At 44.3% G+C, this 27,812-nt stretch overlaps 3 protein-coding genes across 5 annotated transcripts in view; 1 reads left to right on the plus strand and 2 right to left on the minus strand.

Annotated features, from left to right (window-relative positions):
- Positions 1 to 27,812, plus strand: part of slc4a7 (solute carrier family 4 member 7) — a 41,569-nt gene that overhangs the window by 11,304 nt on the left and 2,453 nt on the right. Inside the window, exons 1-20 of one of the 3 annotated variants that reach the window (XM_074682630.1) lie at positions 357 to 643; positions 5,769 to 5,850; positions 5,959 to 6,099; positions 6,189 to 6,327; positions 6,718 to 6,878; positions 8,294 to 8,482; positions 11,288 to 11,403; positions 11,588 to 11,635; positions 12,117 to 12,274; positions 12,372 to 12,459; positions 12,545 to 12,691; positions 12,807 to 12,910; positions 14,522 to 14,696; positions 14,784 to 14,917; positions 24,237 to 24,482; positions 24,572 to 24,677; positions 24,837 to 24,998; positions 25,091 to 25,204; positions 27,277 to 27,438; positions 27,540 to 27,791. In XM_074682630.1, coding sequence (XP_074538731.1) covers positions 587 to 643; positions 5,769 to 5,850; positions 5,959 to 6,099; positions 6,189 to 6,327; positions 6,718 to 6,878; positions 8,294 to 8,482; positions 11,288 to 11,403; positions 11,588 to 11,635; positions 12,117 to 12,274; positions 12,372 to 12,459; positions 12,545 to 12,691; positions 12,807 to 12,910; positions 14,522 to 14,696; positions 14,784 to 14,917; positions 24,237 to 24,482; positions 24,572 to 24,677; positions 24,837 to 24,998; positions 25,091 to 25,204; positions 27,277 to 27,438; positions 27,540 to 27,791 — 2,781 coding nt within the window. In that variant the 5' untranslated portion in view covers positions 357 to 586. Of the gene's footprint in view, positions 1 to 356; positions 644 to 5,768; positions 5,851 to 5,958; positions 6,100 to 6,188; positions 6,328 to 6,717; positions 6,879 to 8,293; positions 8,483 to 11,287; positions 11,404 to 11,587; positions 11,636 to 12,116; positions 12,275 to 12,371; positions 12,460 to 12,544; positions 12,692 to 12,806; positions 12,911 to 14,521; positions 14,697 to 14,783; positions 14,918 to 24,236; positions 24,483 to 24,571; positions 24,678 to 24,836; positions 24,999 to 25,090; positions 25,205 to 27,276; positions 27,439 to 27,539; positions 27,792 to 27,812 lie in introns of those variants that run through there. The other 2 variants (XM_074682631.1, XM_074682632.1) reach the window with 2 other exon arrangements.
- On the minus strand, positions 17,828 to 20,351 carry LOC141800542 (complement C1q-like protein 4). The gene is made up of 4 exons (XM_074683146.1): positions 20,324 to 20,351; positions 18,613 to 18,663; positions 18,228 to 18,356; positions 17,828 to 18,111 (listed from the first exon to the last, which is right to left on the minus strand). Exons 1-4 carry the CDS (start codon positions 20,349 to 20,351, stop codon positions 17,828 to 17,830), a joined length of 492 nt encoding a protein of 163 aa, XP_074539247.1.
- Positions 20,527 to 22,540, minus strand: LOC141800543 (complement C1q-like protein 3). Its single transcript, XM_074683147.1, has 5 exons — positions 22,472 to 22,540; positions 21,418 to 21,649; positions 21,226 to 21,276; positions 20,892 to 21,020; positions 20,527 to 20,810 (listed from the first exon to the last, which is right to left on the minus strand). The coding sequence occupies exons 1-5, from the start codon at positions 22,538 to 22,540 to the stop codon at positions 20,527 to 20,529; spliced, it is 765 nt and encodes a 254-aa protein (XP_074539248.1).

Here is a 27,812-nt window from a genome sequence, read left to right on the forward strand (position 1 = left end):
TCAAGCTTTGTTTTTGAGATTGACTTTGAGATGTGAGACTTGGGTTCTGTCTTGTGATGTGGTTGAGGACTTGTTGAAACTGACTTGAGACTTAACTTGTCTCGTTAACCAGACATTAACCTATGTATGAGGCCTGTGTGGGCCGACATGTCTCTCAGCACCTCCTTCCTTCCTGAGTGTCATTTCTGACAGGAAGTGAGGTGTTAGAGGTACCCTCAGGGTCGTCTCGCTTCTTTTTCCTGCTCTGAGTCGTGCATCACTTGTCCCTCTGAAGCCCCGCCCCCTCTGTTTTTTGGTGTTTTCCTGCTGTGTTTGCAGACTTCATGCTGGCTGCCTGCTCACTGAAGCAGCTCTTTCTCTCTGCTATAAATACACCAATCATTGGCGAGTCTGTGCAGCTGTATTTACATTCTGAACTGGGACGAGTCGCAGATCTACACGTCGCTGCTGTCTGCTCTGGGTCTGTGTCACAGCTGCTGGATTTACAGCCTGCGAGGGTTTCTCTGCCCCGGGCTCTTCTGTTCCTCCTGCTGAGTGTTTGTGGAGTTAGCTCTGCGCAGTCGAGTCTGTTTTGGAAAAAGCAGCGATGGGAGACTATTGGGGAGATATTGCCAGTCAGAGAGTTGCCAGAGCCATGTCCCTGGTATGTATCCACTGTGTGTGTGGTGTATGTAAAGTCTGTGGCCTCTGCTCCTCACACAGGTAGAGTTGGAAACAAGTCACAGGCTGTTGCTGTCAGTGTTGGTGTTTGCACACAGAAGGCTTTTTATGTAGAGTGACGTCTGGTTCTCACAAAACTTTAGGAACGAGTCAAACAGGAAGAGAGCTGCCAAAGACATTTTGTTTGGTGTTTATTTATGCACGTATTTCAGCTTTTAAAGATTGAAAACAGAGACACACTGCACATCTGTTTCTGCAAGAGGATGCAAAAGAGAGGAACGAGTCCGTCACAAATTCCTCGCACAGCTTTGCACACTCCGACGTGCCAAAAAACTTAGATTGCAACATTATTTTCCGTGTTGTAGACTTCGATCACACAGTTGTCCTTTAGGAAAGCACTAAAACTTAGTAAATAGATGTCTTTGTGCAAATGTGAGAATTTGTTGCAAGATTCAAATGCTAAAAATAATTTTTTAACCTTTCTTTTAAGCTCAGAAATATTTGCCCAGAGTCCCCTGGAGACAAAATAATGACGTAAATAAGTTTCTGATCTGCACATGTAAACACAAGACGACATGAATGATTTTCCTGAATTCAAAGACATACAATAAGAAATAGGAAATATTTGTCTGACTCCTAACATGAATATAAGTCTAAAAGATAGACATAAAAGGTGCAGCCACTCCCTGAATACTAAAAGTAAACAGAGTTTCAACGTGCAGAAACTTCTCCAGATTCCTCCAGGCCAGACTTTATCTTAGAGTCTTCCTGGCTGATATCTCCACCACGTAATCCCCGCTGCTCTGCTCCATCCTCAGGCTCACTCTGCCTGTGGTGACACAGATAACAGAGTTTATTTATCCCCCGAAGGAAGCATGTTTCAGTCCGTGAGAACATTTAGAGTTTAAATACAGAAGATCAACAAACATCTGAGAGTGTCAAACAGAAGTCTGAACTCAACAAACCACCTGATTGCTGACACCTTTGACCACCATGCCTCATTCAAAGTCCCTTAAATCTCCTTTCTTCATCATTCTGATGCTCAGTTTGAACTCAGCAGCTCATTTTGATCTTTCCCAGCTTTTACTGAGTGATAGGACACTGGATACTGTTTCCTTCAACGACCCCGTCATGCTGTAAAGATTACAGAGGTAGACCAGCAGCTCCTGTACTCAGTAGAGTCTGGCAGCTTCAAAGAAAGAGGGACGTGACAGCTGTTTAACCCTTTAATACCGCCCTCTCTGGCGGAGTTAGTACCAGTTTTGGCGCCCTAGCGTGGATTAAAGTCCGAGGTTAAAGTGGTGGGAAGTGATTTCAGAGACGTTCACATGATGATCGCTGAATACTGAAGAAGAAGTGAGGCGGAAGAAGAGGCCACATTTCCCCACATCCTTTCTCCCAGCGTGGCGTTGGGTTGATATGATAACAGGCGCTATGATGACAGGACGTGTGTGTGAGAGTGAGTGTGTGTGTGTGTGTTTACCAGAGTGTAAACTTTATGTTTGACCTGTGTGAACCCTCCGATGTGTGAACTTGAACTGAACTTGTGTCAGCTGGGGTTTGGTTTCAGAGCCATGTCGAGCTCAGAGAGCTCATAGCTCTGGGGTTTCTGGTTAGAGTTTGGGTTAGTCGTTCATTGGGTCAGGGTTCAGGTTTGGACAAGTTCTGAGTTTTGAGTTGGTCTTTAATGGGATTAGGGTTACAGTAAGTCTTTGGTTGAGTTTGGGTTCTCAGTCATGGTCAGTCTTCAGTTGAGTTAGGGTTTAGGGTCCGTTTTGAGTTGGGAAAGGGTTCAACGTCAGCTTTTTGGGCAAGATTTTGAGGAAAGTTTTTCGTTGGGTTGGATTTTGAGGTAAGTTTTTTTGTTGGGTTAGACTTTGGGGTCAGCTTTTTGGGTAAGGGTTTAGGGTATGTCTTTTGTAAAGTTAGGGTTTAGTGTCAGTTTTTTGTTTGGTTAGGTTTCGGGTTTTGGGTCAGTTTTTTGTTGGGTTAGTTTTTGGTTCAGTATTTTGTTGGCTTAGTTTTTGGTTCAGTATTTTGTTGGGTTAGGGTTTGGTTCAGTATTTTGTTGGGTTAGTTTTTGGTTCAGTATTTTGTTGGGTTAGGGTTTTGGGCCAGTTTTCTGTTTTGGGGTCGCTTTTGTTTAGTAAGGTTTTGGGGTCAGTTTTTTGTTTTGAGGTCAGTTTTTTTGTTTTGTAAGGGTTTAGGGTCAGTTTTTTGTTTAGTGAGGTATTGGGGTCAGTTTTTTGTTGGGTTAGGTTTTGGGGTCAGTATTTTGTTGGGTTAGGGTTTTTTAGGTCAGTTTTTTGAATTGGGGTCAGTTTTTGTTTTGGGTTAGGTTTTCGGGTCAGTTTTTATGTTGGGTTAGGTTTTGGGTCAGCTTTTTGTTGGGTTAGTTTTTGGTTCAGTATTTTGTTGGGTTAGGGTTTTGGGGTCCCTTTTGTTTAGTTAGGTTTTGGAGTCAGTTTTTTTTTTGTTTTGGGATCAGTTTTTTTGTTTTGTAAGGGTTGAGGGTCAGTTTTTTGTTTAGTGAGGTATTGGGGTCAGTTTTTGTTGGGTAATTTTTGGGGTCAGTTTTTTGTTTGGTTAGGTTTTGGGGTCATTTTTTTATGTTGGGTTAGGTTTTGGTGTCAGTATTTTGTTGGGTTAGGGTTTTGGGTCAGTTTTCTGTTTTGGGGTCAGTTTTTTGTTTGGTTAGGTTTTGGGGTCAGTTCGTTGTCGATTAGGGCTTGTGGTCAGCCTTTTGTTGAGTTAGGGTCAGTCTTATGTTGGGTTAGTGTTTTTTGGGGTTCTGATTGGGTTACTCTCTTAGTTCCTTAGTTTCCATAAATTGTAATCTTGTCAGAGAGGAGCGGTCTTCTTCGAACCCTGCTCCAGTATGTGGACTCTAACCAGCTGGATCTAGACTGCAACAGAGGTGAAGTTAGTTTTGCTAACAGGGGCAGTGCAGAGCTTTTGTATGTCCAAAAGAGGAACTGTTTGTGTGTGTGTGTGTGAGTGTAGCCTGTCAACATGCTGCTGTTCAAACACACAGCAGGCTCTTAGCTCACAGTCACAGCAGAGTTCAAACCAACCAGCCTCTCGCAGCACTTCCTATTTCACACTCTACACACACAAACACACACAAACACACACACACACACACACACACACACACACACACACACACACACACACACACACACACACACACACACACACACACACACACACACACACACATATCACAGCCCTGTGACTCTGTGTGTGTGTGTTTGTGTGTGTGTGTGTTTTCCTGTCCTCAGCCTGTCCAGCTGCAGTCTCCTCAGCTGTCAGACGACTTCTTGTTCAGATCAGCTGTGTCAGGGTGATGAGTCACGGCGTTCCCACAGTCTGTGGGCGGAGCTTAAGTGTTTCTGTCACTTAGTAAAGCTGATGTTGTCGAACTGGGACAGTCTCTTAGCTTTAGTTTTGAGATCAAAAAGCCTGAATGTGAGGCCAGAGGCCCCAAACCCCTGACCCACTGACAGACTCTCAGATCCGGAGCCAGGTCAGGAACACAGATCTGCAGAGCTCTGACAGGTCACAGGGGGGCGCTGCTGGTGATTTTATTAAAGTGCAACTTTTGGGTCAGATTAGTCTCTTTGAAACTACAGATTAAGAAATTTTAGAATTAGAGATCCCTTTTCTTAGCTAGATGTGGACCTGGACCCTGGAGCAGGAGTTTTGGTCCTGGAGGTTCAGATGAACAGGACTTGTTGTTCCCTTGTAGAGATATGAATGGTAATCATTGGTTTCTCCTGATGTCATCGTTTAACTGAGGCTCTACCTAACACCACAGCCTGTAGGCTGTTCCTGTGTTTGTTGTTGTTGCTGTTGTTGTTGTTGTTGCTGTGGCGACAAATCTTGGTGATCAATAATAAAATGGATAAATGTAGAAAAATACAAACAGAACTCCAGCAAATCATCCAACCATCCATCCATCCATTCAACAAACTATCCAGTCATCCATCCAGCCATCAGTCCTATTATCCATCCATCCATCCAGCCATCCAGCCATCCATCCATCCATCCATCCATCCATCCATCCATCCATCCATCCAGCCATCCATCCATCCATCCATCCATCCATCCATCCATCCATCCATCCAGCCATCTATCCATCCATTTATCCATCCAACCATCTATCCATCCATTTAACAAACCATCCATCAATCAGGGCATCCATCCATCCATCCATCCATCCATCCATCAATCAATCAGGGCATCCATCCATCCATCCATCCATCCATTCATCGAACCACCAATCAATCCAATTATCCATCCATCCATCCATCCATCCATCCAGCCATCCATTCATCGAACCACCCATCAATCCAATTATCCATCCATCCATCCATCCATCCATCCATCCATCCATCCATCCATCCAGCCATCCATTCATCGAACCACCCATCAATCCAATTATCCAATTGTCCAACCATCCATCCATCCATCCATCCATCCATCCATCCATCCATCCATCCATCCATCCAATCACCTATCAATGAGACCATCTATCATTTATCTATGCATTCTTCTGTCCATCCAACCATCTATCAATATAGCTAAGCATCAAACAAATCATACTGCCATACATCACACAAACCATCCATCCATCCATCCATCCATCCATCCATCCATCCATCCATCCATCCATCCATCCATCCATCCATCCATCCATCCATTTATCATACATCCAACCATCAATACATCAAACTTTCAGACAGTCAGTCCATCCATTATCCATTCATCTAACCACCCAACCAGCAATCAATCGATAAAGCCAACTATCAAACAAATAATCCTACCACATTTCACAAAAAAACATCCATCCATCCATCCATCTATCATCCATCCAACCATCCATCCATCCTGGTGTAGTAGTTTCTCTGTAGAACAGTCTGGATCTCAGTTCAAAGCTGAATAAATAAACTCTCTAAACAAACCTCTGAGCGGATTTGTTTTCACAGCTACCTGTCAGAAAAAACACACCTGACTCACTCTCTCCTTTCCTGTGTGTGTGTGTGTGTGTGTGTGTGTGTGTGTGTGTGTGTGTGTGTGTGTGTGTATGTGTGTGTGTTATACAGGGAAACGATGAGGAGGCCGTTCTGGACCAGGGAAAGACCAGCTCCACCCTCCACACCAACTTTGAGAAGGAAGAACTGGAGAGTGAGTCTGCTGTTCACACACACACTGACACACACACTGACACACACACACAGTTGTTGTGCAGTAGTTTTTCTGTAATTACATGACTGATATTTTGAACTTGTCCAGGTCACAGAGCGGTGTATGTCGGCGTCCACGTCCCCCACGGCCGACCGAGCCGACGGCGGCACCGTCACAGAGGACACAGACACCACCGGAAACGACGGGACCGCTCAGACAGAGACGACGGGCGGGAGTCGCCCACGTACGGTGGGTACAGGTCACCTCACACACACTTTTATAATGTGATGCTGCGGGTCATGAATCTAATGTCAGTGTGTGTGTGTGTGTCCCTGCAGACACACCGTCTCAGAGAGTCCAGTTCATCCTGGGGACGGAGGATGGAGACGAGGAGCACATCCCTCACGACCTGTTCACCGAGCTGGACGAGCTGGCCTTCAGGGACGGGGACTTCCAGGAGTGGAGAGAGACGGCGAGGTGAGGAGTCAGCATCAGATTATTCAGATTAGAGCCTCAGCGTGTGTGTACCTGTGTTCCAGTCTAATCTGAGAGGATCTTTAATAACAGCTTGTAGAGGAAAGCACGCTGCTCTGTGTTTTCACAGATAATCCTTTAGTCTCTGAACAGACTAACCTCTGTTTATTCAAGAGTCTGCACCGTCATGTCCTCTGATCCCAGGTGGATCATTTCAAGTCTCTTTAACGCCTCTGAGACCAGCTTTAATCTGACGGACGTGTTTGCTTTCTACTCTTTATGCCTAGACTCTGAGAGGAGCTGTTTGTGTTCTCTGTCCTCATGGCCAAATTTAGGGGATGAAGAAACATTTATTGACAGATTTGGTTACATTTCTGTTCAACTGTGTCTCAGGTGGCTCAAGTTCGAGGAGGACGTAGAAGACGGAGGCGAGCGATGGAGTAAACCATACGTGGCCACGCTGTCCCTCCACAGTCTGTTTGAGCTGCGGTCCTGCATCCTGAACGGCACCGTGCTGCTGGACATGAGGGCCAACACCATCGAGGAGATCGCAGGTCAGGTCCTAACCCAAGCTCCTCTGTGTGCAAACGGGTCAATTTCTGCTCTAAACGACAGCTTTGTCACTGTTTTCTAACTACACACAATTTATGACATCACAATATATGACATCACAAAGATAGAACTTTATGATGTTCTAGAATTCTGGACAATCAGAATCTCTGGGAAATGATTCTTAAAGACACAGAACTGGAGATCTCAGTTACAACACATTTGGAGCTCCCCCACTGACAGCTGCATTATCAGCCATAAGCCCCGCCTCCTCCATGTTAACAGATTGTACATGGGTTAAACTACAATATAACTCTACATAAAAGTTCCTCAAACATGTTTCTGTCATTAATCAGTTCTTATCACTCTGATTTATGCCACCGTGTTTATTCTAAATTAAGTTTACTTTGAATCAGTTATTTGATGTTATAAAAAGAGGGGATATGACATCATCATCATCATCATCAACATGTTGTATTTCATTAAATGCTGCTTTTCTGTTCGGATCCTCAACACATTTGGCTGCATTTCTCCTGTAGTGATATTATGCAGATATAAAATAGCCTCACATGCAGTGACGGCACAGTCCATCCAGTCCAAAGTTTGACGGTTGAGATGACCATGCAGCTCGTCTTCAGTATCTGTTGACATATCACTGTGGCTACGTTTACAGGCAGTCATTAACCCTTCATAATCAGAATACTAGCAATAACCTGGTTGCATATGGCCATGTAAATACCAATAACACTTATTTTCAAAAACCTTAAAATGCTCATATTCCATTTTTTAAAAACCTGAACCCCCCCCCGGGTCCCTCTTTTTCTAACTCAAATATTTGGTCTTGAATACATAAGGATATCTCCTGCCAAAGGAACTTTAGTTTGTTTTCTGCTCATGTTCTGTTTACAAGGAATCTTGGTCTATTGAGCACAGGAAGTCCACCATGCTACTGTTGTCATTGTAGTTGTTCTTGTTGCTGTTGCTATGGATACAGGAGGATACAGGCCGTTCTCTATGCACTGAGGTGTTGTCCATGTGTTGCTGTCGTGATCGGTATACCATGTAAACAGGAATAACCCTGTAAACATGTAAACAGGTTATCCCGAATGTTTCAGAAACCGCAATATTGACCTTAACCTGAACATTGACTGCATGTAAACGTAGCCACCAGAGCTGTCGGATAAAGGGTTTCTCCTGTGACAAATATCTCTTCCACCTCCACTCTAGGAGGACCTAATCCCTAGTTTTCACAGGAAGTGTATGCATGACATTTGAAAAAATTTAGAAATAAAAGAGGACCCAGGATGGAGCCCAGGGGAACTCCTCGCACCCAGTTAAAGCTGATTGTGAAATATTGACTGTAAAAAACCTGATCTGTAGCATGTAAGCTAACATTGCGCCGTCCTTCCTGTCTTTGCAGACATGGTGATCGACAGCATGCTGGCGACGGGTCAGCTGGAGGAAGGCGTTCGAGAGAAGGTGAGGGAGGCCATGCTGAGGCGCCACCACTTTCAGAACGAGAAGAAGCTCAGCAACAGGATCCCGCTGGTTCGATCCTTCGCCGACATGGGAAAGAAACACTCGGATCCACATTTACTGGAACGGAACGGTGAGAAACCAGAGTCTGTCATGTTGTGTTTTTTTTGAGTTTCTCTGTCTAAGGTTAATTAATGAAGCTGTTTATCATTAACCAAGAGTTAGCGTGCATGTCTCCAGTCTGGTCTGTTTCCTGTCGGTCAGCTCTGACCTGTAAGGACCTGTGGTGTCAGCGAGTTAATAACATGCTAACAGCGTGTGAGGAGTCTGCGTTTTAACACCCGGACTCATAAATCCTTTCTGTGACTGACTCAGGTTTATTTTCATCCTGCTGGTTTCACCTGAAGGGGGACAGGTTGAGACCTGCAGAGCGCTGCAGGAAGATGAGAGACGTGTGTGTGTGCACGAGTTTGTTTGATCCCTCACATCCTCCTCCTGCATCTCGGAGCGAGACGATAACTCAGGTTTTTACAAACAGAACACGGTCCTCTGAAATGTGGATCTGAAACCGGTCTGACGGCAGTTTAGCTAAAGGTATGGTCTCTGAAGTGGAGCATGTTTGATCTCAGGCTTCAGGGGAAAGTTGTTGAATGATCCCAGAGGATAAAACATCTTTGATGTCAACGTTCAGACCGTGACTCATCACTTTGTTATCTGATCTCAGCTCAGTCTACATCCAGCCTGAGTGTGGTCCACTCATCCCCATCTTTCTCTTTCTTTACCTCCTCCTCTTCTTCCTTTCTGTCAGTGATGATTAATTCCCGTTTTTGCATTAGTGTTTTAATTTTACAAATGAAGAGAGCGTCTTCCTGCCTGTAGGGGGCAGCACCCACAAGGAGAGGTCAAAGGGAGGCGAACCAGTGATCCAGAGACAGGGTCAGAGGTGAAGTCTGTCTGAGCTTTACTCTCAGTTGAGTTTCAGCTGACACACCATCACCTGTTCACTGATCAGCAGGTGTTAATGTGCTGAAGCTCACAGGTTTGAACTCAAAGTCTCCAAAAACAGGAAGGAGTCAGAGAGCGTGACCAGTGGCGTGGAGCAGAGAGCTGACTCTGCTGAAGGTAAACCCAGAGACCAGATCAGACCGATGGAAAATGTGAAAAGGAGGAGACGGTCAGCAGGATGATTAATGGGAAATAGATCAAAGAAATGAAAGTGTTCTAGTTTAAAGTGGTTCAGGGAGTTTAGGCTTATGATAAGAAAAATGGAATGAGATAAAAAAAATGGAAAAAGAAATTAGATCAAAAAGGTGAAATGAGATCTAAGAAATAAATAAGGATCAAATAAATGAGATAAAGAAATAAAATGAAATCAAAGAGATATTATAGAAAAAGAAATAGAATGAGGTCAAAAAAGTGAGATAGAAGAAATGAGATCAATTAACTGGGATGAGATGTAAGGAATGAAATAAGATCAAAGAAATTAGATCATAGACATGGAATGTTATCAAAGAAGTTACATTAAAGAAATGAGATCATAAAAAAGGGAATTAGACCAAAGAAATGGAATAGGATCCAAGAAACAAGATGAAGAAATAAAATGTAATCAAAGAGATATTATAGAAAAAGAACGAGACCAAAGAAATGGAATGATTTCAAAGAAGTTGAATTTAAAAAATGAGATGATAAAAAAGGTATGAGACCAAAGAAATGGAATTAAATCAATGTAATGGTTTGAGATAAAGGGTTGAGACAAAAAATGAGAAAAAATGAATATGGTCAAAGAATTGGAATGAGATCAAAAAATGAGATCCAAGAAATTAGATTAAAGAAATGTATTGGGATCAAAGCGAACTAGATCATAAACCAGAATGGTAAAAGAAATTAGAACAAAAAGGTGAAATGAGATCTAAGAAATAAAATAGGATCAAATAAATGAGATTAAAAAATGGAATGAGATTTAAAGAAATGTAATAAGATCCAAGAAATAAGATAGAGAAATCAAATCAAATCAAAGAGATATTGTAGAAAAATGAGACCAAAGAACTGGAATGAGCTCTAGAAATGAAATAAGATCAAATAAATGAGACCATAGAAATGGAATAGGATCCAAGAATTAAGATAAAGAAATAAAATGAAATCAAAGAGATATTTAAGAAAAAGAATGAGACCAAAGAAAAGGATCGAGATCAAAATAGTGAGATTAAAAAAATTGGATCAAAGAAATTGAATGATTTCAAAGAAGTTAAATTAAAGAAATGAGATCATAGAAAAGGTATGAGACCAAAGAAATGTAATAGAATCCAAGAAATAAGATAAAGAAATGTGACAAAATCAAAGAGATGAGATTATAGGGAAACGATTATGACCAAAGTAATGGAATAAAATCAATGGAATGGTTTGAGATAAAGGATTGAGACAAAAAATGAAAATAAAGAAATATTGTCAAATAAATTGAATGAGATAAAAAGTGAGATTAAAGAAGTGTATTGAGATCAAAGGAAACTAGATCATGAACTGGAGACTGAGACCATAAACTCAGGAGGAAAATGACACTGAGGGAGTAAATCAGCTGATAAGGAGGAAGGACACTCAACTTCAGACTGATTAATAACCTGTGGAGTCGCCACCTGCTGGACATAATGAGAGAATGAATATTTTTGACTGTTGCAGGGGTAAGTGTGAGGAGTCTGTGGTTGAAGGTTGAAGGTTAAAGTCAGGTTCATTTCCTGTTGGCACACCTGAGGTTGGGTATCTGGGCTGTTACTGGACTCCAGGCTGAGTGTGTCACTAATGTCAGAGGGTTTCCTCCGTCTCAGGTCAAGGTGTTCACTCGTCACGTGATCATAGTCAGCTGAGGATGACGGTTAGATACTTCGCTCTCTTTTTCCTCGTGTGGTCGTTTGTAGTTTGACTAAAAGTCTTCTGGTCTCTGCAGGTCTGCTGGCGTCCCCTCACTCAGCCCCAGGAAACCTCGACACCAAGAACAGCGAGAACCGCATCAACGGCGGGAACGGGGGCAGCCGAGAGAACAGCACGGTGGACTTCAGCAAGGTGAGTACCCCCTTACCTCCACCTCCACCTGTGCCCTGTTCTTTAAAGCTCATGAGTGGAGGAGGAACCAGCTGATGGCTCTGACCCCGGACCACATCCCCTTCGGATCTCAGGTCAATAAAACCCCCGTGCAGTGACGGACTCTGTCCTTGTTTTGGAGGATGACCTGTTTGTTTCTCAGCAGGACTGTGACTGCGTGTGTTTGCTGCCGACGGCCGGCAGGAAGCCCGCTGTAAGTCTGCTCGCCCGTCAGTCACCAGCTGTGGACCAATCAGAGAGCTCGCTGTGCCGTGGCTCGTTGTGCTGCATGTTGTTGTTCAGTGACTCCATCACGTGCTGCTCCGTCTCCGTGTTTGACATGTTTGTGGAGATAATTCTGACCCTGGTCCGGTTTGTTGTCGTGACTTTGACTGGTTCATTTGTGAGTCCCTGTGGATGTTTGTGTCCTGGTCGACCACCTCCATCCGTGTCGCCCTTATATGGACATATCCTGAATCACATGACAGAAAGTCTTCATCAGACTGTCTACGAGCTGTTGAGTCCTCTCCTGGTTCAGGATCAGAGGAAACTGACTCTAAGATTCATCGTGCTGCTCACCTGAGACCAAACAGACGAGGAGGCTGGGAGTCTGGGCTGCTGCTGCCCCCTACAGGCTGCTCTCTGCATTACAGCACAGATGAGTGTGTGATCCTCTGTGTGTGTGTTTTTTTAAGGTGGACATGAACTTCATGAAGAAGATCCCTCCCGGTGCTGAAGCCTCCAACGTGCTCGTCGGTGAAGTTGACTTCCTGGAAAGACCGATCATCGCCTTCGTGCGTCTCTCCCCCGCCATCCTGCTGACTGGGCTCACTGAGGTCCCCGTGCCCACCAGGTGAACACACACACACACATGCACTCACACACACTCCTAACATGATTTTTATTATCTGATCCTCAGACTGAACTGGATGTTTTCTGTGCTCGTTCAGGTTTCTGTTCCTGCTGCTCGGTCCGTTCGGAAAAGGTCCTCAGTACCACGAGATCGGGCGCTCCATGGCCACTCTGATGACGGACGAGGTAAGAGAACAGAGAAGACCTTTCATTAGCTCATTGACGAACAGGATTTCATGAAATAAAAGTCTGGTTCCTTTCTGTCTGCCAGATCTTTCACGATGTCGCCTACAAAGCGAAGGACAGGATCGACCTCCTGTCAGGGATCGACGAGTTCCTGGATCAGGTCACCGTGCTTCCTCCAGGCGAGTGGGACCCCAGCATTCGCATTGAGCCCCCGAAGAGTGTCCCATCTCAGGTGAGCTCACTACAAGTCCTGCATCCTGCAGCAGAGAGGATCTTTGATCTGCATCTCATCAAATAGAGGATCGTTGATGGTCTCACCTGCGTCTCCATCATGTGTCTCTCTGCAGGAGAAAAGGAAGATGCCGTCAGTCCCTAATGGCTCCGCCCACAGCTGTGACACGGTTAAGGAGGCAGAACATCACACTGGACCTGAGCTGCAGAGGACGGGAAGGTCAGCAACGAGATTATCCGAGACGAAACCTGAACGTTGTTCTCATAAACCAGAGATCTGAAACCTTTACTGTCAGAGGAGCCATTTAGCCTCAGCTCACCTGGATTAAAGTCGTTCAGGAGCCACAAAATCTACTTTATCTTCACATTAAAGGCGATGAAGTGTATAAAATTCAGTACATAGTACTACAGTTCATGTCGCAGATACTTTTGACTAGAGTAAAAGACAACACGAGCAGGAATTTTTAAGAAAATAAGAAGGAAAAACCCAGCCAGTGCAACTAAAGTGCTGCAAGTTATTTGGCTGCTGCCATGAAGAGCAGGATTTTTTTTTAATATTAAAACCTAGTGTTAGATTATCTAAGAGAAAAGATTTTAAGATTTTCAAGCTGTACATGTAATGATTAAATGTCTAAATTATAATGCATATGCTTAAAAAAATAAACAAAAAAAAATTTAAATGTCACAAATTGGCAACATTTTAAAAAATGGAAATTTCAAAAATTTGCAACATTAAAAAAGAATGGAAATATAAAAAAATTAGTAAAAATATAATAAAAATTGAAATTTCAAAAAAATTAAGTGAAATATGTTTCCAGTAAATTAAAAAAAAGTGATATCTTCCATTTTTAAATTTTTCGAAAAACAAAAACATTTTAATAACTTGACTGATAAAAAAAATGAAATTTCAAATGTAAACACTTTTGAAAATTTTGAAATTTGAATTATTTTCAATATTTTAAAAAATGAAATTGAAAAAAAAGTCAAATATTTGCAACATGTTCAAAAAAATGGAAATTTCAAAAAAATGAAAAAGAAAAAAAAATTCAACGTTTTAAGAACTTTTTAAGAAAAATTTTACAAAACTCGCAAAAAATGTCAAAAAATGTTACATTTAATTAAAATTTAGATCAATTGAAATTTGTTTTTAGTTAACATGGGGAGAAAATAGAAATAGCTTAAATCTGCAAATTTTTGAAAAAAAAATCTTAATAATTGCACAATTAATAAAAATGAAATTTCAAATTTCAAATATGAGGTTTGAAGAATTCACATTATAAAAAAAAAAAAGGAAATTCAAAAAAATTGCAAAAATTAAAAGATTTTTATAATTCGCAAAATTTCAAGCATTATGGAAATAACTTGAATAAGATATGAAACCTTGATCATTTTGCTCGCCTCTTCATTGTGTCAGAATTAAAATCAGTATTTTCTTCCAGATGAGTCTTTTTGTAGATGTAGTTATCTTCCCAGGGCTGTAAAACTTGAGGTTAGCCACAGGTGCATGGAAAGTTGGTGGGCTGTTGATGTTGTAGGAGGTGAAGTAGAGCGGTGGCAGGCTTTATTGACAGATGGGATGAAGATTTAGTTCAACTAAATGTTAACACAGGATTTTATTTAGTGTCAGTGTCTTTAATCATCAATACCCTCTGGAAGAAAAATAAAAAAATCTTTATTGTTATAACTTTTTAAAGCTACAAGGAGCCACTGCAGAGGAGTCAAAGAGCTGCAGGTTGAAGACTCTTGGTCATGAGTCATGGATGCAGCGGCCCCCCGGTGGTTTCTGAGAAGGCGCTCCTTATCGGTTTTGTAACTTTCTGTCTCCCGTTAGGATCTTTGGCGGTTTGGTGAACGACTGCCGGAGGAAAGCGCCCTTCCTGTGGAGTGACATCAGAGACGCCCTGAGCCTGCAGTGTTTGGCGTCCGTCCTCTTCCTGTACTGCGCCTGCATGTCGCCCGTCATCACCTTCGGGGGGCTGCTGGGAGAAGCCACCAAAGGAAACATCGTAAGAGCCAAAGACGATGTGATGTCACCTCTTAAAGGAGCAGTCCCACATTTTTAAACCACCTCTCCGTCTCTCCCTCTCTGGTAGAGTGCCATAGAGTCTCTGTTCGGGGCGTCTCTCACCGGCGTGGCGTACTCCATGTTTGCCGGTCAGCCTCTCACCATCCTGGGCAGCACCGGCCCAGTTCTGGTCTTTGAGAAGATCCTGTTTCAGTTCTGCAGGTGAGTCTGGCTGAAAGCTACGTCTCCCGTCTCCTGTTCCTCCTTCAGCCTGTGTATGAGGCTGTGGCGCCCCCTGCAGGACTCTGCGTAGAAGATCAAACCGTGGATGTTGCTCTTACACAAAGGGAGTGAACTGAGGCTCAGGTTATTTGGGTTTCTGGGTTTGAGGATCAGATCTCTGATTGGTTTTGTGTTACCTCAGAGGACCGAGGAGCTCCCTTTGTTTCCTTTTGAGGATTTAAAAAAGCTTACGCTGATGAAAAGAGCTTTTATAACTCTTACATAAACCCGTCTTACTCAACCTGCTCTATTTTTCAGCAGGATTAAATCACTTTTGTGTTTTTAAAAAATAATTTCTCAGTAAAATACGTCAGTGAAGGAAAATACCTTTAATAACGCTTTGAAAGATGTTTTTATTATTAATCTGGATTTAATCTCTGTGATTGGAAAACATACTGAGTGAGTGATATAAGAGTTAACGTTTCATAAGTCGATTTGTAAACAAAAGCAGAATCTATTCGATAAGAGCTGCTCGCAATTTATCATCAGACATCCCTCACAGAGACACTCAGGGATTAGTTTTTAGATTTCAGGGTAAATATGTCAGAGATATGAGCGTCTTCACCGTGTTTCTGTCCAAATATTCCATGAATATGATTTCTTCAGTTTAATCGTTTCATTCTCTTCATCAGGAATAGACACTGGATTATTCTTTATTCTCAGTATCAGCCAGAGAAAACTTTTAGCCTCATACACAGACATCCACACTCGAGTCTCTTTTTAAACTTGTATAATCTGCACATTCAGCTCATTCAGAGTCAAATATTTCAGCATTTCTGTCTTTAAGTTTCATTTCTATGCTGATGATACACAGCTTTATGTACACCTTAAAACCAGAGCTCCTAATGTGCAATTTAAATTTGTTGGATGGGGTTTTTCCAAGAGGTTCCCCCAGATAAACATTTAATCTGCACCCGCGTCTTTTCCATGAAGGAATTTAACTGGTCAGTTATTTGCTGTCATGCATTCAGCCAAAGGACTAATGGTCCTGTTCTGGTAGACGTCTGCGTTGACTCTGCTCTTTAGAAAACCCAGCAGATCCACAGCAGCAGGACATGGTCCCCCCAAACCATTGGTGACTTTTCTCTGGACTTCAGGCAGCTTGGATTCTGAGTCTTGAGCCACAAACGAAACTTGCATTTTGGACTTTGGACTACTCAACTATAGCCCAGTTCTGTTCCGGACTCTTCTGACGTGGTCTCTGGTTCAGGAGTGATTTGGCTCCGGGAATGAGTAAGTTGTTTGATCCGTTTGTGTGGGGGGACTCCTGATGTTCTGACTCCTGATCTTGGCCCTATTTCTACCGAGCATTTCAGTTCAGTTCGTCTCACATATTGTACAGCGTTTCCACTGACTGATCCCAGGACAAATCCCCAAATATCCGAGACGAGACGCCCTACTTTTTGGGACCCTTCTATCTGGGTGCCAAACTTAAGTGATCCATTCTCAGAAGGTGGAGCTACAATACTGCAGTCTGTTGATTGGTCAAAAGAATCATCACTTAACCCGACAGCGGCTGTATTTCTCCTAGCAGCTCACAGACTTCTCTGAAACCAAGCTTGATTGCTTGCATGAGGCATCTGTCGGTGTCCATTCCTAAACTGCAGGGGGAGGTGTATCACAAACGTACGTCTACCAGATAGGGATGGGTACCGAATTAGGTACTTTTATAGGTACCAACCAAATTCTGTCAAAGTACTTGGTACTGATCCAAGAAAAATCAAAAGGTACCATGTTTAGGTACCAAAATTCAGGTACCTAAACATGCAATGCATTCTTGTGACTGTGAGAAGGTGGAAGAGTAGGCGATTTTCCATGTTGGACATGAACGCAGCATTACAAGGTTATATATTGAAGAATAAATATGTTTAATTGAAAAGAATTTACATTTTATTGTAATTTTTTTTACTACATAAACACACAAATTTACCGTAAATGGATGCCGTTGAGTACCGATTCCGATTGCCAGGTCATAAGTACCGTATCGTTTCAAATGTGAAAGGAACCTATTCCTAATACCAGAGTATCAAATAAGAGTCAAATAAGTTTGCCACCGTTTACAACATGACATATCTGTCCTGGAGGTTTTTCCAGGTTACTTTAACTTATTCCTCTTCTCTGCCGAGCGTAGCCGCAATTTCACGCCATGAGTTATTTACTGCTTATTTATCACAGTGGTCTCTGTGTAAAGAGTCAGACAGATGTCTGTAGTTCTGCACTTTGACCACTAGGAGATCCTGTTCTTCCGCCTTGTCTGCACATCTCTGTCCGGCAGGTTAGAAAATTTTGAGTTTGTACAACATGGAAATTTTCCGTGTGAAAGGGACCGGCTCTGGAAAATGCAAACAGGACCAGGCTTTACTGAGCCAACCAGTACCAAACCGTACTGATCTAAACCAGACTGTTTGGTGGAAACGGGGCTTTAGTCCGCTCCTTGTGAAGGTCTTGAACGGGTTTTTCTCTTCAGTCCTCTTCAGACTGGAAAACCTAAACCCCTTACTGCCCTCCTCAGACCTTGAAATCATCGTACCTTCCACCCTGGCTCCTCCTCCCTCCGTCTGTTGTCATGGAAACTGAAACCAACCTGAACACAAACCCCATTTAATCCCTCAAAGCTTCAAAACCTCCTCTAAGATTCCTTTAGTTCACTTGTTAATTGTCTCACTTTTAGTTATTAGATAATCTGGATTCTGAACTCTGGACGAGCTACCCTGATATCTTTGAAATATCCCATGATGCACCACAACATTAAGACGTCATAAAGCTGAAAGAAGGGAGACGTTCTGAGCTCAGGTTGAGTTTTTATTGGACAAACTTCAGAAGCTGGGATCTTTACGGCGGCGTTCCTCCTCACATGGGGAACAGCAGGAAGCCGCTGAACGTGCTGTGGTGGTTGCTGTTGTCCCAGATCTGCGTGTTGTGCCACAGCTGCATGGAGAGCCTGTCACCCTGCTCCAGCAGCAGGGTGGCGCCGTTGGACGCTGTGTCGCTGCCCGCGCCGGACTCCTGCTCGTGGGCGATCAGCTGGATATCTGCGTTGTTCTTGTAGAGGACGGCGCTCATGGGGAAGTCGGTGGGGGCGTTGGCTGTGAAGCGGATGTAGTAGACGCCACGGGTGGGAGCGGTGAACACACCTGGAGGAGGAGGAGGAGGAAGAGGAAGGTCAGGGTTAGGGTCGACTTCTTCAGGCGTGTGATTGCTCTGAAATATCTGAACAAACACGAGCGTGTGCAGCTCAGTCGTCACTGACCGGTCTCAGAGTTGTACGCCTGTCCGATGTTTGTCAACACGTCTTTGAAGATCAGGGTTTTGCTTCCTGATGTGGTCTTCTGAAGACCGTCACCGCCAAGAGAGACTGCAAACGCCACCTTAGGTATGTCTACACACACAGGGACAGAGGAAAACAAGGGCAGGACTAAGAGGGACTACAGGAACCATCCTGGATTAGATTTAGACCTTGGTCCCTGCTCTCAACAAGCCCCTGAAGTAATCATCACTGTAAGCACTGACTGAATCCACAAGGGGGCGCTCTCCTGTCATGGTTTAAACAACAGGCCACAGTCCAGGAGAGGCAGAGGTCTGACTTTGAGTCCGAGTGTCAGAGTTAATCAGTGATTATTCAGAGATCACCTGACCTCTCATGGCCTTCAGCTCCGTCGCTGTGGACTCCAGTCTCTGTTTAAGACCTGAAACAAAAACAGATAAACACAGAAAATAAAGAATTTAATAGACACAGAGTCCTGTCTCATCAGGTGTTCCAGTTTAACTTTAATCCCGCTAAACAATCCAGGAAAACTGGTCAACCAAGAACTGACTTCTGAAAATGACTATAACTGATCAATGACCTTTTCTTATTTCACATTTTTATGTTTTTGTTCATTATGGGAACAGAGAAGAAAAAACAAACAGCAAGACACTAAATCTACATTTGGACCGAAGGGTAGAGGAACTTTTAGTTTCTGTCAAAACAAGTCCTGGGCAGTGGGTAGTAAGACAACAACAAAGGCCTTTCAGTAACAGTAAACACCAACGAAAGAGACAAACAAGCTTTGTAGCTCTGCAGATAGCCTGTTAGCAGCGGGATGTTCAGCCTGTAAAGATTTTGATGGTGCTTCTTTTCACCAAAGATGGTTTGGGACATTTAAAGGAACAAAGAGAGTGATGATCTAAAAGTCATGGTCTAAGAGAGTCATGATCTAAGAGAGTCAGGGTCTAAGAGAGTCATGATCTAAGAGAGTTGTGGCCTAAGGGAGGTGTGGCCAAGGAGAGTCATGGTCAAAGAGAGCCATATTCTAAGAGTCATGTTTTAAAAGAGTCATGATCTAAGAATCTTGGTCTAAGAGAGTCGTGGTCTAAGAGTCATGGGCTAAGAGAGTCATGGTCTGAAAGAGTCATGGTCTAAGAGAGTCATGGTCTGAAAGAGTCATGGTCTAAGAGAGTCATGGTCTGAAAGAGTCATGGTCTAAGAGAGTCACATTTTAAGAGAGTCATGTTTTACGAAAGTCATGGCCTAGGATTCTTGGTCTAAGAGGGTCGTGGTCTAAGAGAGTTGTGGTCCAAGAGAGTTGTGGACTTAAGGTCATGGTCTAAGAGAGTCAAGATCTTAGAATCATGGTCTAGGAGAGTCGTGGTGTAAGAGAGTCGTGGTCTGAGGGACTCATAGTCCAAGAGAGTGGTGGTCTTAGAAAGTCATGGACTAATTGAGTTATGGTCTAAGAGAGTCATGGCGTAGGAATCATGGTTTTAAGAGAGTCATGATCTAAGAATCATGGTCTAAGAGAGTCGTGGTCTAAGAGAGTCAAGATCTAAGAATGATGATCCAGTGGGTCATGGTCTAAGGGACTCATAGTTTAAGAGATTTGTGGTCTAAGAGCATCGTGGTCCTAGAGAGTCATGATCTAAGAGTCATGGTCTAAGAGAGTCATTGTCTAAGGGAGCTTTGGCCCAAGAGCTGTGGCCAAAAAAGAGTCATGGCTTGAGTGAGACTTGGCCTTAGAGAGCCATGGTCCAAGTGAGTTGTGGGTCAAGAGAGTCAAGGCCTGAGTGACAAACAGACTGTAAGAGCCATGGTCTAAGTGACTCGTGGTCTTAGAGAGTCAAGGCCTAAGAGAGTTGCTGCCTAAGAAAGTTGTGGTCTAAGAGTCGGGGCTCAGAGCCACGTCACAAAAATCCTTGGACTTCTGGAAAGCACTTATCCTCAGGTAGGGCTACTGTCTGAGGTAGATTTATTCCCCAAAACTAAATTTAGACAATCGTTGCTTTGGTCTAAATGCAGCTAGAGAAACAAACCACCCCTCATGGTGTTTAATGTTTGAAATCCACAGAGCGGCGCTCGCCGAGTCTTACCCTGGTTTTCAGTCTGAAGCAGCTTCATTGAAGCTTTCAGGTCCTTCAGCTCAGCTTCAGGGTCGAAGTCTTTGGGAGCTTCGTCCACCCTTTGACCCAGGAACAGAAAAGACAGAAGGGTTAAAGACTCTGGTTTTTGGAGCAGTGGTGATGTTTTCTTATGTTAGCGCCCCCCTCAGTCAGCCTCAGGTATCACACTTTGCTCACATGGGGAACAGCAGGAAGCCGCTGAACGTGCTGTGGTGGTTGCTGTTGTCCCAGATCTGCGTGTTGTGCCACAGCACCATCTTCAGCGTGTCGCCCTGCTGCAACAGCAGGGTGGCGCCGTTGGACGCTGTGTCGCTGCCCGCGCCAGACTCCTGCTCGTGTGCGATCAGCTGGATCACTGCGTTGTTCTTGTAGAGGACGGCGCTCCGGGGGAAGTCGGTGGGGCCGTTGCAGGTGAAGCGGATGTAGTAGACGCCACGAATTGGTGCCGTGAACACACCTGGAGGAAAGATTGAACATCTGTTGTGTTTACCTGACACTTCACTGAGATTTAAAGTTTGTGCAAAGTCGTGTTGCTCACCTGTCTCAGGGTTGTAGGCTCCGCCCACGTTGGTCAGGACCTCCCTGTAGATCAGGTCTTTGTTGCCGGATGTGGTCTTCACGAGGCCGTTTCCTCCCAGCGAAGCAGCGAAGGCGACTTTAGGTGTTTCTGAATCAAACAAACGTCTTTAACTCGTTGTATAGTTTTGGCTTTAACACATGTAGAGATGAAGATTTAGGAAAATCTGCAGTAGTCTGAATTTTTTCCCACATTCCCTCATAGTTCCCTTTTAATAAATCCCACGGACTGAGTTTAACTTGTAAACAGATCAGTTTTGAGCTCTTCAGTGTGTTTGTAAAGAGTTAAAGTTCACCTTTCATCTCCCTGAGCTCCTTCTCAGACGCCTCCAGACGCACAGACATCTCTACAAATCAAAACAGTTTATGGTTATCGTAATTAACTTTAAAAGGTAAAGGTTGCATCAATTTTTATTATACATCCAGTTAAATTAGACCCGACCAGTGATAAATAAAGGATGGTGGTTTTTGAGGTTTCGTTTTCTCACCTCGCCGCTCGGCCTTCAGCTCCTCCATGGCGGCCTGCATCTTCTTCAGCTCGGCCCGCATGTCGACGGGCTGAGCCCAGCCGAGCCGGGCCAGGCAGACCAGAGCGGACACCAGCAGGACGGGGAGGAGGCGAGACATGATGAGAGGCGACGAGGAGAGGAGAGGAGAGCGCCAGACGGCTTTTATAGAGGCTGATGGCTCAACGCTCTGTTTGCTCAGATCCTCTGTTAGCTCAACGCCACAGGGTCAACGTTTACATCAATCTGTGAGCTGATTGGATCAGAGCCTCTGTTTGATGTCTTTACTGTCTCATCCTGCTGCTAACAGCTGTTAGCATCATTAGCAGCTCATTGTTGAGTGAAACATCTCTTCATGTCCAACCTCTCTGACATCAGTAACTGATTGATGGAGTTATTGATCAGGTCAGTGTTCAGCCACTGATCATTCTGCGCTCTGATTGGTTCACACAGAGGTCAGCACTTCTTATCTTTCAGCCCAGAGGTAACACACACAAACATCCAGAAACAGCAGAGTCAGATATCTGCTCTGATTCCTGCACAGCTTTTGTGCATGTCCATGTCTCTGTGTCCTAAAGTTAACATAGAGGTTGTTTGATGAAAAACTCTCTTTCTTTCTTATATTGATTCATCCTCTCACCTGGGAACCCTGAGCAGATGGGAGGGAAAAGCCTCCGCTCTGTTTCTTTTGACAAAAACAGAAAGACGAAGCCTCCACGAGGGGGTTTTAATCGGCCTCTGTGATGATGTAACGACAGGAGTGGTTTGCTGAACAGCTCCCCCTACCTGCCACGCTGAAGTGGTTTAGATTCTGAGTTTAAGAGTCAGGATGTCAGAGGTCAGAGAAACTCTGTTGTTGGTCACAGATATCAACACTGAAGTCTAAAATACACCACATGCATCTCTGGTCCAGTGTTTACCCAAACTGTCAGCGTCTTCAAATCAGTGTTCCCTTTCCTTGCCGAAGTGTGCCTCGGCAAGGAGGCACACTGTCACTGTGACAGTGTCACTGTGTTCCTTGCAACAGGGCTCCTACCTTGGCAGCACTCGTTCCTTCCTTGCGACCTTCCTTCCTTGAGTCAGTGTACTTTCCTTGGGGAAGCATTCCTTACTTCCATGTGGCAGCATTCCTTCTTTGCCTCTGCATTTGTTGTGGCTTTAAAAATGGAAATAAACATTAAAAATCAACAATAAACAAACCTTTGTCTTCCATGTAGGGATGAGTACTGAATTAGGTACTTTTATAGGTACAGGGCAGTGGTGATTGCTCTAAGACTGCAAGGGAAGCTCAGCTTCCCCTAAAATGTCCCTAAAAAGTGTTGATATGTTCTGCTGTGTGAACATTTTATTGACAAAATCTGAGCTAGAATTCCTTCATCTTTAGTTCAGAATCAGCTCCTATCACAGGTAACTGGCTCCACCTCCTTCTCATTCATCCCCGCAGCGTCTCAGCGCTTTAACACAGTCGGACGCTGAGCGTCTTCTGACTTCAGCGGGGAAGCGTAGAGTGGGTTGTTCCACTGTGGAAACTGGACGGTCATTGGATAAACGCTGGGCTTTGTCCCGCCCATCGGACGCTCAGCATCTCTGGGGGTCTATGAGGCAGTGGGCTGGCCTGGACGCTGGGCTTCTGCATGATGATTGGATGATCTGTCTGAGGCTGAATCCCTTTTTGATTGACAGTGAAATGAGCCAGTCAGAGATCTTGAAGTATGACCCTCCACCGGAGCATCTTCTCAGTTGTTCTGGATCCGGAGGCTTTATCGATCCCCAGTGAGTTTACTTTTCTTAGAAACAACGAACGTTGAGAGAACACCGGTAAAATCTCTGGAAAAACACCTGGTTAGTACGACATGGTCACAGATCATTTTATTGAAAGGGAACGGAGGGTAGAATTTATGTTTAAATAACTAAACAAATTTATGATGTAGGACCAAGAAAACTGACCAGCAGCTGCCACTGGTATCGACCAAACTCTGTCAAAAGTGCCGAGTACCAATTCACATAAAATCAAAAGGTACCATATCTTGGTTCCTAAACGCATCCTTGTGACTGTGAGGGAGTTGAAGAGTAGGTGATTTTCCATGCTGGGGCATGAACACAGCACTGCAAGGTTATATACTGAAGAATTAATATGTTTAATTGAAAAAAATTATATTGCATTTCTAAACAAAGTTATATTTTTTACCGCAATAAGTACCAAAAATTCGTACTGTTGGATATAAATTCCAATTGCCAGGTACCGGGCATCTGTTTCATGTCACTTTAAATGTGAAAGGTGCCCATCTCTTCCTCCTGCAATGTAACGACCTCTGGAAACACTCTATTTCATTGGTATTTGGGCTGTTTTTAGTTTTGGGTGGTGTAATTTTGTCAGTGATAATTCTGCCTCCTGACCTTGATGTCAGCATTTTTTTCTCGCCCAGTGAGAAGTTGGTGTCCCTCTGGAGCCAGTTTATTTATTTATGTTCTGGTTTGAAGTTGAGGAGTCTGGGGTTCGGGATCTGATTCTGGATTTGTTTGGTCTTTCTGCTGACCAAATTCAGGACGCGCTGCCTCATTACCATATCAGCCACGCCCACTTTGATCCCTGCATAGATAATGAGGTCAAACTGAACAGATACTCCAGAGGCTGAATTTCAGATATTTTTTTAACGAGTCAGAAACTTTCCTAAAAGACTTTGATGACAGCGTTCATTGTCTTATTTTGTAACATCACTGCGCGTTTCCTGTCTGATGTTTGTGTTTCATTGTAAAGATAGAGAGATTGCTTAAACCGCTCTCCTCCTGTCCCCCCTCAGTGACTACGGCCTGTGCTACCTGTCCCTGAGGACCAGCATCGGGCTCTGGACCGCCTTCCTCTGCCTGGTGCTGGTCGCCACAGACGCCAGCTCCCTGGTCTGCTACATCACCCGCTTCACCGAGGAGGCCTTCGCCGCCCTCATCTGCATCATCTTCATCTACGAGGCTCTGGAGAAGCTGGTGCACCTGGGCGAGCTGTACCCCATCAACATGGACAACCACCTGGACAACCTCACCTTCTACTCGTGAGACGGGAGCCGTGCAGCTGCTGGTTTTCTCCGTCTTCTTCTTCTTCTTTAAACCTCACCTGACTCACCTGTGTCTCCCCCTGCAGGTGTCAGTGCTCACAGCCCACCAACGCGTCCGTCGACGTCCAGAAGCTCTGGATGAAGAAGAACTTGACGGCAGAGACCATCGAGTGGGAGCAGCTGAGTGTGAAGGTCTGACGGGACTCAAACAGCTCCAAAATTTTAGTCTTTCAGTTTGTATCGTGTCATTAAAGGGATATTTCACATTTTTCTGAGCTAATCAGTGGGTGGGAGTCTCTCAGTTCATGAGAATCAACAGAGAGATCACTGACGTCTCTTTCGATCTCTCAGGAGTGTGTATCCCTGCACGGGGCCTTTGTGGGCTCCGCCTGCGGCCATGGCGGTCCCTATGTCCCTGACGTCCTCTTCTGGTCCATCATCCTCTTCTTCACCACCTTCTTCCTCTCCTCCTTCCTCAAACAGTTCAAGACCAAGAGATACTTCCCCACCAAGGTCTGACACACACACACACACACACACACACACACACACACACACACACACTCACATACTGTTACTCCTCCTAAACGTTTCTGTTCCCTCAGGTCCGGTCGACCATCAGCGACTTCGCCGTCTTCCTGACCATCATGATCATGGTGCTGGTGGATTATCTGGTCGGAGTTCCTTCACCCAAACTCAACGTGCCCGACCGCTTCGAGGTAACACTCCTCCTCTCACCTCTGTGTGTGTGTGTGTGTGTGTGTGTAATCAGATTGTGTGTGTTATCAGTGTGTGTGTTTGATGGTTTATTACACAACAGGGTTCAGGTTTAAGGTCATCACTGCAGAGATCATAAATGAAGAGCAACGACCCCCTGCTTCACACACACACACTCACACACACACACACACCTTTCAGCCGATGAATGAAGCCGCAGCAGTGGGTTTTCAGGGGTCATGTGATGTAAGGGGTGATGTATGATAATGTATAGTGAACAGGAGGTTATATTAGTTTGAATCCTGACAGGAGGAGCAGGAGCTTTAGGGTAAATCTCTAAACTTCTTCCTTTGGTTAAAGATGAGGTTAAAAAGGGGGAGATCAAAAGTTAAATCCTCAGAAAGAAGTCGTCTAACTCTGAGGAACTTTAGGGCGCGATCACACTGGCCGTCCAAACTGTGCCGTACTCATGCACAACTGCCCCCCTCGCCGCCATGTTCCCCCGCTGGTCACGTTACTCCAGCATGAACCAGACTTTAGCAGGTTTTACAACAAAATATAAAATACAACATCTGAAAGGAAAAGTGTGCAGAAAGTTTGTGAAATCACCGTATTTTCTGGACTACAAGTCTCACCTTTTTCAAAGTTTGGCTGGTCCATCCACCTAGAGTCAGGTGCGACTTGTTTATCAAGTAAATGAGGTGCTGTGTTGCTTTTAAAGCGAAAGATCACTGAACTCATATATGAGTTTTGATATTGTAGCACTTTAAGATTTGTAGAAATGAAAATTGAGTTATAAATAAAATTATAATTCTTTTTATTCTTGGACAGCCTGACAGCTGCCGGTCTTTAGATTAGAATAGAATAGAATAGAATAGAACTTTATTGTCATTGTAACAAGTACAACAAAATTGAAGTCACAGCAGCAATCAAGAAAACAAAAGTAAGAAAGTGTATAGAAAGTGTAAAAAGCTCCATAAGAAAATAGATGCTGACAGCTTGTCCATCATTGTCCAGTCAGCCAGCCTCCACCTCCACAGGGTCCAGGACTGAGCTTCTTCAGCAGTCTGTTCAGTCTCTGTCTCCTGGATCCTGTCTGCTCACAGCAGGTGAAGCTCTTCACATGTGGTGTTGGTGTCTGATGTTAGCTCTGTTAGCCATGTCTGTGAATAGCATGATGCTACTCTGCCCTCTGGTATTCCCTCTGTTGCCAGGTTAGCACAGCTAGCTCGTCCATCTTATTGGAGATAGATCTTACGTTCCCAATAACGATGGATGGAAGGACAGGTCCATGTCGACACTTCTTAGCTCACACCTGAGAACCAGCACGTCGTCCTCACCTCCTTCTCCTCACTTCGTGGGAAACATCTGGCCTAGCACCAGCTAGCATTGACATGCTACAGGCTGCAAACAGCTGATTTCACATGTAAACAATGCAGACATGGTTACATGTAGGATCTCCAGACAAACACAGGAGAAAAAATAGTAAAAATATCACTGAAGACAAAACCAGTTTGGTGTCCATGACCAACAAATGAGCCAAACAAAGTAATGAATCACTCCTAATGCAAAGATTACGAACAAAAGAGACGAAAAAAATTACAAGAAACGGACAAAGAAGAGAGAGCTGCTGCAAAAGGCAGCCATAGCCAACAGGGCGGCGCCTAGCAACCAAGCGCCTTATAACTTGATTTAGAGAAATAAAGGTTCACTCGTGTCTCCTTTTCTCACTGTCATAGATAGTCTTTTGGTCACAAACTAGAGTCAAAACTCTCATCTGAATCTGATGGAGCTCATTTGAGCTCACACTGCACCGGTCTAACCAGCAACACACAAAGCAGGGAGGAGAGGAGAAACTGAAACTTAACTATGGTCACAGATACAAGGCACTGTAGAAAAATTATTTAAACCTCCTGATAAACAAATACTCACTTGTCAAAGTAATATTTAAACAGTTCTCTTGAAATACCGTAGACTAACCAGATCGTTAGAAATAAATGCCACTTACCATCCAGTGCAGCTGATACATAACTCCTCCAAGAAGTGACATCAAACTTCTCTCTGTTGTCACCAGCCCACTTCAAGCCATCGAGGTTGGCTAATCTCGCCGTTAGGCCCCAACCCCTGGTGGACGCTCCTGGTGGCTGCGGTCCCCGCTCTGCTCTGCACCATCCTCATCTTCATGGACCAGCAGATCACCGCTGTCATCATCAACAGGAAGGAGAACAAACTGAAGGTGAAGACGGGTGATGGAGGGCTGTGCGATGGAGGCGCTCCGTGATGGAGGGGCTGTGTGATGGTGGCGCTCTGTTACCTCTCTCTGTGTCCTGGTTGCAGAAAGGCTGTGGTTACCACCTGGACCTGCTGGTGGTGGCGGTGATGCTTGGTGTGTGCTCCATCATGGGCCTCCCGTGGTTCGTGGCGGCGACCGTGCTCTCCATCTCTCACGTGAACAGCCTGAAGCTGGAGTCGGAGTGCGCGGCGCCGGGGGAGCAGCCGAAGTTCCTGGGTATCAGAGAGCAGAGGGTGACGGGCTTCATGATCTTCGTCCTGATGGGCTGCTCTGTCTTCATGACGTCAGCGCTGAAGGTGACCCTCACACCTGTTCAT

The sequence above is a fragment of the Halichoeres trimaculatus genome, unplaced genomic scaffold, assembly GCF_033239565.1.
Source record: "Halichoeres trimaculatus isolate MK-OKI-2021-1 unplaced genomic scaffold, fHalTri1.1 fHalTri1_scaffold_12, whole genome shotgun sequence".
Classification (NCBI taxonomy): domain Eukaryota; kingdom Metazoa; phylum Chordata; class Actinopteri; order Labriformes; family Labridae; genus Halichoeres; species Halichoeres trimaculatus.